Source organism: Phyllostomus discolor, chromosome 4, assembly GCF_004126475.2.
Source record: "Phyllostomus discolor isolate MPI-MPIP mPhyDis1 chromosome 4, mPhyDis1.pri.v3, whole genome shotgun sequence".
In the NCBI taxonomy this organism is placed as follows: domain Eukaryota; kingdom Metazoa; phylum Chordata; class Mammalia; order Chiroptera; family Phyllostomidae; genus Phyllostomus; species Phyllostomus discolor.
The window spans coordinates 185448415-185464557 of record NC_040906.2 but is presented as its reverse complement, the minus strand read 5'-3'; the positions used below and the strand labels follow the sequence as shown (position 1 = coordinate 185464557).

General features: G+C 42.6%; 1 protein-coding gene and 1 pseudogene across 7 annotated transcripts in view; one reads left to right on the top strand and one right to left on the bottom strand.

Annotated features, from left to right (window-relative positions):
* Positions 1 to 16143, bottom strand: part of EYA4 (EYA transcriptional coactivator and phosphatase 4) — a 254962-nt gene that overhangs the window by 13113 nt on the left and 225706 nt on the right. For all 7 annotated transcript variants that reach the window (XM_036024746.1, XM_036024740.1, XM_036024744.1 and 4 more), the window contains 3 exons: positions 7713 to 7802; positions 2184 to 2242; positions 1916 to 2076 (listed from right to left, as the gene is read on the bottom strand). In XM_036024746.1, coding sequence (XP_035880639.1) covers positions 1916 to 2076; positions 2184 to 2242; positions 7713 to 7802 — 310 coding nt within the window. The remainder of the gene's footprint in view (positions 1 to 1915; positions 2077 to 2183; positions 2243 to 7712; positions 7803 to 16143) is intronic.
* Positions 3805 to 4175, top strand: LOC114494081 (annotated as a pseudogene).

Sequence of the window (16143 nt, the reverse complement as noted above, 5' to 3'; positions counted from 1 at the left end):
TTGTAGATAATGGTTAGAGACTACATTGAAGTTATGATAAGAAAAGAAACAGGCATCCTAATTTTGTATTCTAAGCCCTTCTTTTTATGGTAAAGCAAGACATGCAAATCCATTACAAAAGAAAGTTTCTTATTTTAATTGCATTTTGGAATACTGGAAACACATATACATATAGGTGGGTAATTTTTTAAAATCAAAATTTATAGTTTCTATTAAGTCTCACTTGTCCTTATTCCAATACAGAGATGCTGAACTGTCACAGAAAATGGACTCTTGCGTTGCTGTTTAAACTTTTTCAGAGGTAAGATTATTTATTAGTAATCTTGTTAGCTTTGAAGTAATTTTACTAAAACTCTTCAAAAAGGAAATAATAATATATCTTTATGTTAAAAACTCAGATTTTCCAAAAGGATATTTATTTTAAAGTTAGACACATTGTCCACAATCGATTTTAAATATAATAATACCTGTTTACTCGAGTTTTACAAAAGTGTTTTGTGTGGAACATTAGAGTGAGTAGGAAACATGAGGTGTCTCCCTAGGACCCTGGACACATCGGCAGCCCGCAGGGGCCTATTTCTTGTTTGGGAATAAAGGCTTTCCGCACGTAAGCTCCCTTTCGGTTCTAACATTATCACTGTCTGTGGTTCTGCATTTTCCCCTTCTCTTGCAGGTATTGAGTATCTGCTGAGCATCTGTTATGTATCTCAAGGCACTGGGGACAAGGTGACGGACCTGCAGCCCCACCTTCCTGATGAGTAAGGGAGTGTGTAGTGAAGGTACTATACATGAACGTTTTATTTCCTGTACTATGTTCTTCGACATACACATGGCTATACATGTATATACATATAGTATGCACAAGTGTACTTAGCTGTATCATTTAATTTTAATGATGGTTTATGCTCCTCATTCATGCTTTTTTTTTGTTTTAAAAAAAGAAACACAAAAAATCCCTGGGAGAAAACTCTTGTGTGACTGCATGGCTAACCTTAGATCTTGACCTAAAATTGATCCTAATAGTAAGATATCATCAAGATTTATTTGATCAAGTGCGGGCTGGGAACCAAAGTGTCCCAAGTTCGATTCCCAGCCAGGGTACATTCCTGGGTTGCAGGCCATAAGCCCCAGCAACCGCACATTGATGTTTCTCTCTCTCTCTCTCTCTGTGTGTCTCTCTCTCTCTCCCCCCCTCACTTCTCTCTCTAAAAATAAATAAAATCTTTAAAAAAAAGATTTATTTGATCAAAAAGCGCATTCCAGATCTCAGTTTTGATGTCACTGGTTTTGCTCACCTGTAAGGTACCAGTGAGTCTAAACGGACTGAGATAATACCTGGAAAGTATTTGAAGTTTTAAAAACCTTGGGGATAGTCATAGTTCACACAATATGTGGCAAAGATTACTGTCAGCTAACATGAAACCTTTAAAAGGATAAGATAGACTGCTTGAAGTCTTTGAAGTGACAAAGAGCACTTGTTTATATTTATTTCTGGTAGGACCCTGGGAAGGTAACAGCCCTACGGAGTTGCGAACAGCTGCGTGCCCCAGCCCGGAGCGTTCATCTGCACAGGTGTCCCCACGGCCTTCTCAGCTGCTCTGCCGGGTTTTCCCCGGTAGCGTCCCAGCTGAAGCAGGTACACCACTTCAGGTACACCACTTCAGGTCCTTCTGTTAGCCTTGAACAAATATCTGGGAACAGTAAATTCCCAATGTGTTTGACAAAGCTGCACATTTCACGTGGCAGTTATATTGCTCTCCGCCCCCCCCCCCCCCGCCCACTCCAAGATTAAACTTAAACTTCTGGACCAACGTAGGTCTTAGCATGGGCTCCTGCTAATTTATTTCACAGTAGGACAGTTCAAATTCTGCCTGTACCTCCAGTGCCTTCATTAGATTTAAAAAGCCACACATACCTCCGACATTGTTCTTGTAGGTGTTGTATAATTCTTTTACTCTTCTGTAACGAAAAGCCAACTTCCTCATCCAGTCCACCCCTCCTCTTACACCTGTTGGCAAACAAAGGTTTGCACTACTTGCAGCTGCATGGAAGCCATCAGTTGCAAAACTGTAGGTACTGCAACACCCAAAATATATTAAAAAGAGATAAAAGAAATAATTACATGTGCAAAACTCCATAGTTGAATTTCTGTAGGAAATAGCATACTAAAAGGCATGGCTTACCTTAAGTCCTGCCCATTATCATCAGAGGAAACATCATCTATATGAACTTGATCACACTCCTGTTAAAAACATTAGAAAAGTTATGTTTTTTAAATGATGCCTGTCACCGTGTTTGAAGGTTTCGCTGCCATGCCATTATTATCAGGCTATGGCCAGCAGAGGGCAGCCTTTGCCCACATATGCCAACATCTCCTGCTGAGAAAGCACCATTTCTACTCTGTAAAACCTAAATCCAGAAGAGTGCCATAAAAGGGGGCCTGAAAACATATGGCATGTGGGTTTCTTTAACATAATTTAAAAAATAGTTTTAGTCTTAAGATTTTTGATAAGAAATTCTCCTTTGAATCTTTGTAATAATCACTGGTGTTCCCTTTCAGCCATTTCTCCACTTGGGTTGTGCATATTGACACACTAAATAAAGCAAGGCTGGTCCGAGGATACACAGAATTGTTTGGTCCCAGCACCTCAGGTGGTTGCTGTTCTTTAATATTTGCTGAAGGGCCTGATGACGATGGTGAGCTCTGGGAGAGCCCCACGGCTTCCTGCCTTGCAGGGCAGGGGTGGGGCGGGCAGAGATCCCATGAAAAAACCATGCTGGTGTTATTTTAAGTCCTGGTCTTTTAACATGGGGGGTGGGGGAAGCTAATAACCACAGACGCCAATGTTGTCTCTTTTTTTGTTCAATTTTAAAATATTTACACTAAGAAAACCTTAAACGTAAAAGGGAAATAAGGAAGATTTACTACATCCAATGTGCTACAAACTCAGAGGAAAATAAACTTCAGGGATGGATACTCAGCAACGGATCTGATGCAACATACAGCGTGCTCAGAACACACGCAGCGGTAACTCTTCTGTGTGAGAACTCAGTTCTTCTTTACTGTGCTTCTTGACTATTGTACACGACCGAAGGGTGAAATCTGGCTAAGGCATTAAAAAACTTAGCACTTACTGACCTCGGATTAAGTATGTTTTAGCCTTTTGGGCTTCTTCTTTCTCCCTCAAATTATTTCCGTCATTCTCTCAGATTCTGACTGTGTGCATAGTGCTTACCATTCAAAACCAATTAAAAAGTCATAAACTTTGAAAACAACATGCCATCCTAAAAAGAAAAGACTTTCCATCTACTATTTGTCCTCATTGTAGGACTTGAAAGTATCTGGTAGTGAAATATTTAATGTCTCATCTCCAGCTTGTCACACTAGTCTCTTTTAAAAATATAAAAACCTTAACAACTAGCCCAACCAATACAACTTTAGAATATACCTTGAAAATACATTAATTTTACATTAATACATTATGGTACATTAATTTTAAAGGTTCATGTGATTTACATAAATTATGGGTTAGGAACATTTTGAATAAATCTCTACCTATATTTACAGGTAAGGACGGGACAGGTAAAGCTAATGTGGCTGGCGGCTCCCTGAGGCGGGTGTTTGGATCACCTGGGTACACTCCCCCCCTCCACTGAAGGTGCCATCTGTCACAGAGTAACCACTCAATGATTCTTTGTTGAATAAATGGCAGAAGTCTAGACAAATTATCATCCTCGACAGAAGGACCACAGTCATTTAAATTCTCTAACACAACGCTACGGTGATATAAAATAACATTCTAGATGGTAAGCACTGTGAGAAGATACTTATGTCAGGAGTGGGGGGGGGGGGTGGGCCAGAAGAGCCGCCCCACAGGCACTGAGGCAGGACGAGCATTCGGAAAGCTTCCGCTCCCTCTTGACCGACTCTTCTTTGAAAGGAACACAGCCCAAACTTTCACTAAAGGAGGCATTCTGCTTCCAGAAAAGTCTCGGGGAAAAGTACTGCAAGCAACAGTAGTAGCTGCTTGGGCTTTAAAGGAAAGAGTGGAATGATTTAACCAGTTAGCATGGAAGTTGGAAATAAATTTCTTCTCCCAAAATATGGAGGCAGCAAAGTAGTTCTAGATGACAAGGATTATTTCTTACTTAGACATGGTGACACTCTTGGTTAAGTATGAAGACTGAATTAAATCACCACTGAAACGGCGTCCCATGAAGCTGTTCATTTCTACCTAAGTTCTAAAATCTTTCATCAGGCAAATAATTTCCACGTCTCTCTTTTAAACAAACTAATAATATCCAAAAAAAGTCTGGAGGAAACTTTTATGACTTACCCTGGTAATTAGATGTTATTTCTATATTTAATATCCTCTCATCCTAATTTTGAGAGAAATTCCTCTGACATTTCAAGTATTAACTCACATGATTAATTTATACATTTTGCCCTGAAACTTATTTTTTTTTACTCTTGAGGACATCAGTATATCAAACTTATTGGACCATGAGCTTCATATTTGAAATTACGTTTGAGGTTTTTCCAAATGGAACTTCTCTTTAAATTTATGCCTAGTTAGCTGTGCTTGTTGATTCTGGACTCTTGCCTGAGAATTACAGTCCAGTGAAAGAAACCTGAACTTCAATCACTTACACTTTTTAGAAAAATCTAAATAATTGTTCTTCAATTAGTGTTCACTCAGAGGAACTTTGCAGGAATCATTTTGACCAAACCTGAAATGCTAAAAACAGTGCAATGCTTTGGCTTTAACAAACGTTAGTACAAGAGCTCAAACATTTGGGATAATGCTGGGACTAATCTGAAGTTCTTTAATTTTGTTTTCTAAGGCGACCGCAACGTTGCCACCGATCGTTATCAATTATAATCCGCAGCAGTCTTCTGTCACTTCTGGAGCCGGGACTCCCCGGTGCCTCCTTTTCTGGAAGTTATTTTAACCGAGAAAACATCTTATTGAAACAGAGCCCTCCCTCCTCTGGGGGAGCAGAGCCTCTGCAGTTGGGCAGGAAGTCGTCCGGTGTCTGTGAGGGGGATTTACATTTGTGTCTTCTGAGGAATTATGTGAGAGCAGCTGCTACTACATATGTTGCAGTATCTACCGGAGGATTTGAGGCTCAAATTAGATTTTTTAGGTTAAGAAAAGAAACCTTGAGAGATTAAATACACAAGGAAAAAACACGGTAGGCTAAAGATGGAGTTACTCTCTTGAGGAATTCTCTTTGTCAGAAACAAAAATAGTTTATTATCAGTTATGAAGCTCAGGACAATCTTTGCTTAGAGGAGGTTCACGAAAACAAAAATTCGGTGCAAGTAAAGTTGGCTTTCAAAATCCGATGCGGGAGGATAGTGGGCACGTATGTAACTGTACTGAATGACCTTGAAAGCTATTGTTTAGATTTTATTGGTTTTAGTACTTATCTCACTTTAGGCAGTAATAAACGTTTGAGTCTCCTGGGGCAGGTCATCTGAATGTCCATGCATGCGTGTGGCATGTGTGTATATGGGCATGGATGAGAACTCAATCAATTTATATGCAAGAGTCCCAATCGTTTCTTTTTATTAAGTAAAGTCGCATACTACGTTTTAGTGTTTGAGTCAAATAAAATTTTACCACATCCTAAAACATAACTAAAAAGCTCTAGTCAAGGAAAGAAAGTCAATACTGATATTTTCTCAGTTAATATTTCTACCAAAGATCCTGCCAGGTATTTTAAAAATATATTTTGTATAGTATCTAACCCCAAATTAAAATACTTAAAGCATCCTTGCTGAGCGTGTGTTTCTGATATGCAAATATTCACATCAAACTTGATGAAGGTATTTGCGAATTCATCATATGCTACTTTCATGTTCGCACTTTAGAGTTCTGTTAAAACTTGGGTGGCAAATTTATTCCATCTGTCTTCCAATGTGCCAGTAAAGCAGCAAATAGGTCACTTATTCCATTTATTTCTAGTAAAAAGTAATTAATAAAATGAAATAAAAACCATAAAATTTGGATAAAGCCACATAAAACCTCCTTTTTTCAGTCGTTTACAGGTTTGAAAGGACTAATAATCTCAGAATTCTCTTTAGAATGAGGCTAATCCATTTTAACCAACAGAAAAAACTAAGAAGTTATCACTCTATATAAAAAAAATCAAGTTCCAAAAAGGTTAAAATGTGTTTCCTATTATCGTGTATATGTAAAACCATTCTGTACACTAGACAGGGATCGGTAGCAAGATTACTTAAATCGGGTTTTAGAGAGCTGATAATTATTTCTTATTATGAAACTGGAACACTTGCCTAGAAATACTAATCTTTCACATAACTATAAAGAAAAAATTAAAGCCTCTTTAGACAGACAGTGGCGTTATTATCCAGGAAGAAGGGTGACTCACTGAGGAGAACACAGCATAGACCCGGGGCACAGGCCCCAGCGTGCACATGTATGAGGCATACTGGACAACACAGTTTTTGCTCTTGTGTCTCATCTCTAACTAAAATCGAGTTTAAGACCTTGTCAATTAAAGGAACAAAACAAAACTCACTGAGGACTAACTTGACATTTCTTTCACATGCACTTCTGTGGATGTCGGCATGGGGTGGGGGCCGAAATAAGACAAGACCCCAGAGGTTCGCATCCCACTTCTCCCACTTGGCTAACAGGTGGCCTCACACGTGACTTCCCTGCCTGGGAACCCCACAGGTCTGCTGCCACGAAAGAATATGGTGAACGCTGATTTCAAACGGCTGTTAGTTAACTAATGGAGAGTCCGATATGAAATGCTGATTATAAGGTGAGGGTTCAGTAATAAAAATCTCTTGGTAATAGTACAGATGAACACTTTTATTCCACTGTGCAACCATGAGATAAAAATAAAGTATGAATATGACATTTACAAAGAGAAAGAGAAATCTCTTTCAGCACAGTGGTGCTTGACTGGGAGGCACGCCTGCCGCGTGCCCAAGCTGCTGGGGTATTTCAGACTTTATCGTCTGAATGCCTAGTGACGCAAGTCATCAGCACCCAGATTGTATACCTTATTACGGTACCTATTAAGCTAACCTGAAGCTTCTTTCCTTGGGTCCTTTCATTTTGTTGTAGTGTTACTTTCTCTACATTTCAGGTTGGAAATGGAAAGAAAAATCAGAAAAACAGAGTGAGAAAACAAGTGCAAGCAAACCAGTCAGTGGCGTGCTGTAAATAGCCCCAGCACTGTTTCGTCTGAAAGGGGAGGAAACGGGGAGTGGTCACGTTGTCTCAAGTTGGGTGTCAGGTTATCTGCAGATCCAATGGCCCCTGCTAGCACCCTGAATAGTATTTGTGACCACTGCCCAGTGATTAACCTAAAGGATATCCTGGTTTATGCCCTGGAAAAGCTAATGCTATTTCCAAAGGTGCAAATGGGTTGTGGCCGAGACATTAGAAGGACGTGGAGCAGTGGAGAAGAGGGGGCACCATGTGGACAGCAGAGGAGACCGTCTGAGATATTTTTGTTCGAATTACGTGCCAGTACATATGTATAATTCACTAACTACATTTAGCTTGTGTTTATATCTGCATGTGGAGTGTTTCCCCTTCACAGGAGCTTTGCTGTTGTCTGAAGCTGAATGTCTATCTTTTGGTTTTCCTGAGGTTATCTGGTTCATAGAGACCATCTAAGAGTTTTAATAGTTGGATACAACTATTCTTACCCTTTAAAAGTCTTACCTCTAAATCATTAAAAAATAAATGTGTATCAGCAAGATTAAAAATCATTTCCTCCATTCGGAGTCCAAGGGTGACAGCCATGGGGGGATCCTGAAAAAGAAATGCATAGACAATGAGGTAAAATTTCAGTACATACAGTTAGTATTAAAAATGTTGTGAATAATAAAAGGACTCAGGGACATGGGCAACCTTGTAGTGATTCCTGGGGGTGAGAAGGGGGGTGTAAAGAGACTAAATGGTAATGGAAAAATACAATACAGATTAAATAAAAGATATTTTAAGTGCACATTGTTGTGGGGATGGGGAGATGTATGGATTTTTACCTGAGATCCAAGAGGTTTCCCAGCTATCTAAACAGGTGCCTTTGCAAAGGGCTTAGCTAGGACATGTTCTCAGATACACCTGTGAATTTACAGGAATTCGTATGCAGATAAAGATGACCAAGGGCACATTTTCACAGGAAGCTACAGGTTCACGAGGGAGGAGGAGGGAAACAAACCAGCCCACAGGACCCAACTGACAAACGCTCCACGGAAAGCCCTTTGGAGAAAGGCATTGGACGGAACACTGAACAGTGAAACAGACATCTTAAAAAGAAGAAACGATGTCCTTTGGAGAATGATGACACATCAGAATTGGGGTTGGGAGACAGGTAGTTCTATCGGGTGTTTGCAGGACGGGAGCCAACACTGTCGTGTGGAGTTGGAATAAGAAGAGCGGTGGACCACGGTGGAACCGCCGCTGTGTTAGGACCAGCAGGCAGTACTGACTGCACAGAAGTACAGTTGGGTCTAACCTGCATTTGACCAAAGATGGAGAGGGAAGGGTCAAGGATAACAAAAGGAACACCATTAAATAAATGTAATCTAAGTAGAAAACGTATACACTTAGAAGTTTAATGATAGTAAGGGACTTAGCACAGAGTCAGAGTGACTTATCCTTTGTTTACAGAAACCAAAATACTATGCAACAGCAAGGGGATGAGAATCAAGACCCAAGGTGGTACTTGACTGTGGCGACCACAGCTGAGGGCTTGGCAACGAGAGGTGTAAGACTTAAAAGTAAGAGAGTTTAGAGACTGGCCTAGGGAAGTAATTCATGCCCAAACACTGGGTTTACATGGATCAGTGCTGGAATAATCTCTGAAGAGAACTACTGCAGGTGTGACCCTGAAGATCCAGAAAACTGAAAACCTAGAAGGAACAAATCCTTAGAATGTGAGACCAGAATGAGCCTAATGTTAGTATGGAGAATATAGTTTTGAATAAGGCTGACAATTCTAGGAAGATGCTATTGGTTTTGGCTGACCTCAGGTTTTTTTGGAAGACCTCAGAAGGTGATTTGGGTTGAGTGGCTGGGCCAGGAGCCAGACTGTAAGGATTTAAGGAGAGGGTCCCAAACTCGTGTTTTCATTGTTCCAATAAATGGCCTTTCAAGAAATATATTTCAACTTGGAAAATGCAGTGCTTACATGACATTAATTTATGATAAGAACAGGCAACCCAGGGTAGGCCCAGCAGTATCCATAGGCACCCCTGAACTTATTCCACTTAGCAAGCAGAAGCCCCTCCTCACTCCACATCTGTGCTGCAGCAACCAAGTCTCTCCCTGCACCTCCTTCCATAAGGCTTTCAGGGGGTCCCCCGAGCATGTAAATGTATATAAAATGAGTGTCATCTCGTACGCCGGCCGTGCCTGAAACCTAGAGAACAGGAACTGAGTGCTAAGCTAAGAAAAGAAAGAGGTTGCTGCAGAGGTGTGCTGAGCAAAGCTAAGACTGACACGGGAGAGAGACACGACGATAATACTATGCCGGGCATCAACATCGTTTCTAATTGTTACATCTCTTCTTCCTCAGAGACTCCTGTGGATTTCGTAGCTTGAGATTCTGCCTCCTCAAAAACAGATGCTCAGCGTTCGCATGCTTGACGGCCACCCGGTCTCGTGTCCTTCAGGAAAGGGGCTGCTACTTTGACTGTGCTGCATGGTACACGTGTCTGCCAGGGGCAGGATCATTTGGAACAATGCACCCAAAGGTCGAATCAATTCCACTTTCTCCAACACACAGTCCCTCAGGACCAAGAACAAAAACAGGAAGCACCCATTTTGTCTGAAGGACTTTCAGAATTCAGAGGGAGCTCTTGCTCTGTTCCCTTCAAGCATAAAATTGTTTTTCCCTACTTCTTTCTGTTGTTCATGTTTTTGTTGTTGTTGAAAGAGAATCTTTAAAGGTTGAATAAAATCTTTTAAAATTTACATTTGTCTGTCTCTTTGGGGGTGGGGGTTGGACAGACTGAGGACGTAGAAAGCTTGTAGGTATTCTGTCTAGTCATGAACAAAACGTCTACAAAAATACCAGCAAAAATCAGACGTAATTATAGCATGAAAACATGTAATTCCATTAGCGACGCTCTGTGCCCTTGAGGAATGTTGACTGACGCTACACAACAAACCGAGCCCCACGCTGCCCCGTATGTTTCTGATGATCACTGCCCTACAGATATGCGTGTCAGAGGGGGGTTCAGAACGTCTTATGTAAAAGGTTTTCCTTCTCGAGACTAGGTTGGTTAAATACGTATCCTAAGATTTGCTGGTGTTTCTTTTCTAAGTTTTAAATAAAATCATTGACTTTCTTATGTTCATGCCTCACATCCTTTGCATTTACAGATCCGGTTTATGGGGAGGGAAGAAAACATACTCTTCCTCTTTGATTGCTACTTTCATTGATGCCATGCTTCTGAAGCACACCCCTTTCTCTGTTGCCCCACCAGTGACAGGAAAATCCGTGAAAAACGCATTTTGCGCATCTGATAAGCATGCAAACAAATGCAGTTTTTAGAACACCGACGAGAATTCTCTGACGAGCAAGCGCAGGGCACGGTCGGGGAAACGGCCTCTGAGCCCTGCACTGGAATGCGGCCCCACGGCCCTGGAAGGGGCCGCGCGTTTGTTTGTCAAACCACGGCCAGTCCACATCACACACTCTGCGAGAGCCGGGACTTCGTAAGCACCTTGGCAAACTGTCATTTGTGAGCTGGGAAAGTTTAGGTTTGAGGTGTGCCAGAGTGTGAACTAGCTGCATTTAAGGCTTCCAAAGAGCAAGCCTTATTCGAAAGGGAGGTGTTTCGTCTGCCACGCCAAAGGCTTGGCACGGAGCGGCGGGGGACAGTCACGCTGCAAGCCAAGGAAAACCAAGGCTGCGCGAGGCGGTGATCTAGCTCCTAAGAGAATGTCTAGTGAGGGCTTGCTTTCAAATGTCTGATTTTGCTTTCTTCCTCCCCCTACCCCTGTCTCACTAAGTCACCGGGACAGTTGACTCAAAGTAAGCAGATTATGGTATCACCGTTTCCCAGCTAAGGGCCCACAGATGTAAGGACCCAGTAAGGTGACCGGGACTTTGGAGGGAGTGGCTTAGCAGGGTCTCTGTGGCGCTGGGCCCCCTCTGCCCAGCCAGACTACTGCGGAGGAGCTGCCGACGCCTTCAGTGCCACGGCTTTATCAGGCATTTGAGAGTTAAATATAGTTCTGGACTGAACCCAAGTTTTATACAGAGATGTTTGCTCATTTTCATTAGATGTTTGTAGAATTATGGGCACCTTATGAATCAAGAATTACTGCCTTTTTTTTTCCAGTTTACCTGTAGGGAGTGTTGAGTTTAGGGTCTGAAATAAAGTGATAGTGAAAACTTGGACAGAGGAAAAACGGGGGATAATAAAGGCACCAATAGGGTTTTGTGAAAGCTCCGATGCATATTTTACATACATAACAGTTCCAATAGGTCCAAAGTGTCTACAGTGGAGTTTAATATGGGGCAATCTGAACCTCTGCCAACTTACTCTGTGCACTGTGCTATTAAAATACTGAAACGGCTCCCAAGACATTTGGAGGGGGGTGTGTGTGCATGTGTGTGTGTGTGTGTGTGAGAGAGAGAGAAGATGAAAAAATGAATAACTCTTGGCCTTTAAATGTGTGACTCTAAGCTGGATGTTACCAGCACAGAACCAAGTCAGGTTCAAGTAAGGCACTTCTCTATATCTAAATACTAACCCTATCGGCCATGTTAGCACATGGTGTAGATTGGAGCCAGACTGTCTGTCTGGGGGCCTCTGCCCCGAACTGGGCCATCAGCTGCAATGCCTCCTCTGGGGACACAATATAAAAATATCTCAGGAGAGAAAGCAATTACGTGTTTTTTTTAAGTGAGGGACTTTTTTTATTTTTTAAGAACTCAAGTCCTTGGACCAGTTACTCCTCGGGGCCTGCAGCACATGCAGACTCGCACGCAGAGGTGCAGAGATGTGCTGGTTCCTTACAGAGGAGGGAGGATGAACTTGCTCCGTGAGCCAGGGTGGAGACAGGGCGTGGGTCTGTTAGGAAATAAACTCTTCTAATCAGTGACAAGAGATGAAGTTCAGTCATGAATCAGCAGGGAAATTTCGCAGCTGAGATGTTTGTCTAGGGTGGATAGGCAGTAGGCTTAAGAGTTCTCGGGAAGACTTGGAGAATGGTTTCAGGAACATTCATTATTTAGCAAGGATTTATTGAGTGTCTGCTACGTGTCAGAAATATTCAAATTCTGGGCCAAGACCAGAGAATCAAATAAGCAAAGTCTCTGCCGCTAAGGAGTTTATATTATCACTGGATGAGCTATCTCATAAATATGCAAACAAATAAAAATAGCATATACATAGTATTTCAGGTGGTGAAAAAATCAGAGTTAGCAAATACAGGAGGCTATCGGGATGGGTGGCGAGGGCTCCTTTAAAGGAAGTACAGGGAAGACCTTACTCTGGAGATGGTAGCTGAAGAGACCTGAACAAGGCGAGGGGGCTAGCCGTGCACCGACAGCAGTGGTGGCAAGGGACATTTGCAGAGGTGACAGTGAGTCTAGTGGGTGTGGAACAGTGTGGGGCAGAGCAGCCTAGGTCAGGGAAGTAAAGTGAAGCAAGTATTACAAAGAAGAGAGAGTGCTCAACTGGGGCAAGTGCGAGCGAGAGGCCCCTGCAAGATAAACCACATGTTGGGCAAGAGAAGGTCATTCCTTGGACTTGCCAGTCGTTCGACTGGTGAGCTAAGGAAGAGCAGGCAGAGGGGGCAGCACCTGGAAAATAGGCTCCAGGGGATTTTCTGCTGGTGTGACAACCACAGCATGGGCTCTGGGGATGGGGAGAGTCCCGAAGAGTGGGAAACCGGGGACTCGGCAGTGAAAGAAGTCATTTCAGGAGTAGACTCCTTGAGTAATTGAGAGGGTCTGGTTCCAGCATAGGAGCAAAGGTGTAAAGAAAGGGCCGTGGGAGGGGGGGTTAATTATGGTGTGAGGAAGAGCTGGTCATTTCTGTTGCTTTCTTTCAGTGATGGAGGAGGAGTGTTGTGCAGAACTGAGAGGCGGCTTTGCAGGCCTGACGGGAGTGAAGGTTGGAAACGGCCAGCTGGAGGAGTTACTCATCCTGGGGTGCGGGGCCCACGTGGGCTGTGCAGCCACCCGCAGTTGTGAGGTCCAGGCGGGAAGTACAGCCATGGAAACTCACTGCAGACAATTTTGAGGCTTTCAAATTTGCATCCGTTCTTTTATATGTCCCACAGCCACTCTCCACACACCCTCTGCTTCTCTAAACACTGAGCTTCGTGAATACAGTACATTATGAGATAAAACAACCAATACAAATAGACACAAATATCTCTAGAAAATATCCAGTTTCCCCAACATTCAGATTTCCTTGAAACCAAATAAAATAGGTGACATTTATTGAATGTTTATTATGTGGTAGGCAACATTCTGAGTTTTAATGCGTGAGCTCATTTAACCCTCTTAATCAAATTAGTGCTTTGTTGTTCTTCTCTTGTTAGAAAAAAGATAACCGAGTCTCACCAGGAAGGAATAAACTACACATCCATCGGCACAAGTGCAGTAAGAGAGGTGAAGCTAGAGTTTGAACTCAGGTCCACTGTCCCTCCAAGACCAGAGTGCTCTGGCCATCATGCCCAGAGACGTGGTGACCTGCATGGTGTCAACAGTGCCATCCCCTCCACGGTTCCAGCACTTGGTTAATTCTATTCATTCCCCAATTCATGTTGCTTTTCCTCAGTTGACATGCGGGTAAGTCAGTATTGATCCTCATGACTACTCTATAATTCAAAACCTCCCTGGTGCCTTCAGAAGTCTTTCTGTATAACTGTGTATAGACTGTTTAATATAAGAGTAACCAACTGATTCATCTTGAGGAATAGATTTCCCCAGTGCTGCTTTTATATCGGATGTTGTCTAAAATGAGCAAGTAGTGTTGGGAGCTGGGCTTTTAAGTTGGCAGCATGGCCACAGCTCACTCCTCCTCCAGTCTTCTCCCCGGCCTGGATTACTTCCTTTGCACCCTCACTGTGGAGTAAACTTAGAAAATCATGACTTCAAAGCACATGACACATTAATGCTCCAAAATACATCAAGTCCCTAAAGCACAACTTACTTGTCTTTCCAGCAGTTACTGCTCTCTGAAGAGAGTTCACTTGCATGTAAGCTCCATGAGAGCAGGAGGCAGGTCTGCCTCATGCTGAGTAAATATCTGTTAGATGGATACTGTCTGTCTGCAGAGGGCTAGTTTCACCATTTGAATGTACGCTTTGTGGTGAAGTTCAAGTTCCCCAATGTTCACTGTGAGCCCTTCAAGTGAACCCTGGGGGGCATGTGGTCCCCAGCTTCACAAGATGGGTTTGATATAACATCCCTTATTTAGCTATTTCTTAATATGCCAAGATACTAATGTCTTACTAGCTAAAAGGCAATGCCAATTTCCTTACTGATAGCAAGGGAAATGTCAATGATCAAATGACTTTTAGAAAAATGTAAATAATAATTCAGTAAATAACGTCATTTACATTGTTTTTCATGGAATTCAGTAAGGGTATTTTCATTTTGATGTGAAAATTTGAGCCTAAGAACATTTTTACTTTTCTTAAATTATCCTGAGTAAAGTATCATTCAGCGTGGTCAACTCTGTGGATGAAAAAGGGGTTCTATGGGAAGTGGCCTCACAGACTGACCTGATCATAAGTTCCTCGGTGAGGTCATGGAGGTCATGCCCCAGGCCTGTAGCTTCTTTACTAAAAGGCTTACTGTTGCCTTATGTGAGCCCTGCCTGGTGTTTCTGTGCATCCAGGTTAACACACCTTCGGAATGTCCCCTTTCGCATCTCTCCTTCTAAGTGGACCACCCTCAAGAGAGCACATGACCTTGTAGTCCAATCCCTCCCTTGCTTTCTCCCACCTTCAAGCAACCTTCCTTACAGCCTCTCTTTAATCTCAATTGAACTAAAGAAACTGCAAACTGTTCTTCTCTGGAGCCTTTGAGATCTGGCTCCCCAGCAACGGTCATCAGTTTGGCTCAGATAAACTAAAAAATTCACCACAGGTTTGGACATTTCTTAAGTCGAAAGCTCTAACAGGCTCCCTTCGAGCAACAGAGAACTGTATTAAGGACAAGGACTTGTTATGAGACTTGTACCTGTATTTATCACTGTGACCTTGGTCGAGTTTCTTAAACCCTCATAACCCAGGCTTCCTCATCCATAGAATTTAGAGCACCATAAATCACAGCACAGTAATTATGAGAATTAAGTGGGATAACATTTGTGAAAGTGACTAATAACGGTTACATTTTCTGAGTGTTAATTCACACCACGGTCCTGCTAAGCTCTTTACACATGTTTGCTCTTTAACTTGTATCCCCTATAGAGAGTACTGTTCCTGGTTTACAGAAATTGAGACTGAGGGTCAAGTAATTTGCCGAATGTCAGAAAGCTGTATGGCATCAGCACTGGGTTTTCAAAGTTAGGTTTATCTCCAAGGCTCAAAGACTGAAAGGCTCTCTTTCTTAACCTCCATCCCTATTGCTTATGAGATGCCAAACACAGGCTCTATCACACGGTAGGTGTTCTCCACATGCGCGTTTATCTTCCTCACACCTTCCAGCAGTGACCCTGACTGTTTTCCTATTCCGCACCCTGGGGGGGGGGGGGGCGGGTACTGACATCTGTTGCCCACACTTTATTTCACCTAACATTTCTCAAGCTTTACCTGTTGATGGAAACATAGCCCAACCATCTGAGAGAAGAGAATTAGAATTATTTCAACTTAAAGAACTCACATAACTCTACACAGTACCTCATTAATGGTCCTTCCTCCTGTTTAGGAAGAGTTTTGTGCACTGTGCCCATGGTGGTTGAACTGTCGATGTTGTGTGCTGTGCTGCAGCAGGAGCAGCAGCAGCTGTGGGGTCAAATAGTCCAAAGGCCCAGGGCTCATCTCTGCCACTGACTGGCTGTGTGACCTCCACGCAGTTTACTCCCTCTCTGAGCACATTTCCTCATCTACAGATTGGGGAGAGCCACCTGCCCTTTAAAATTGTGATGCGTATTGCCTGGCACACTGTGGGTATTAA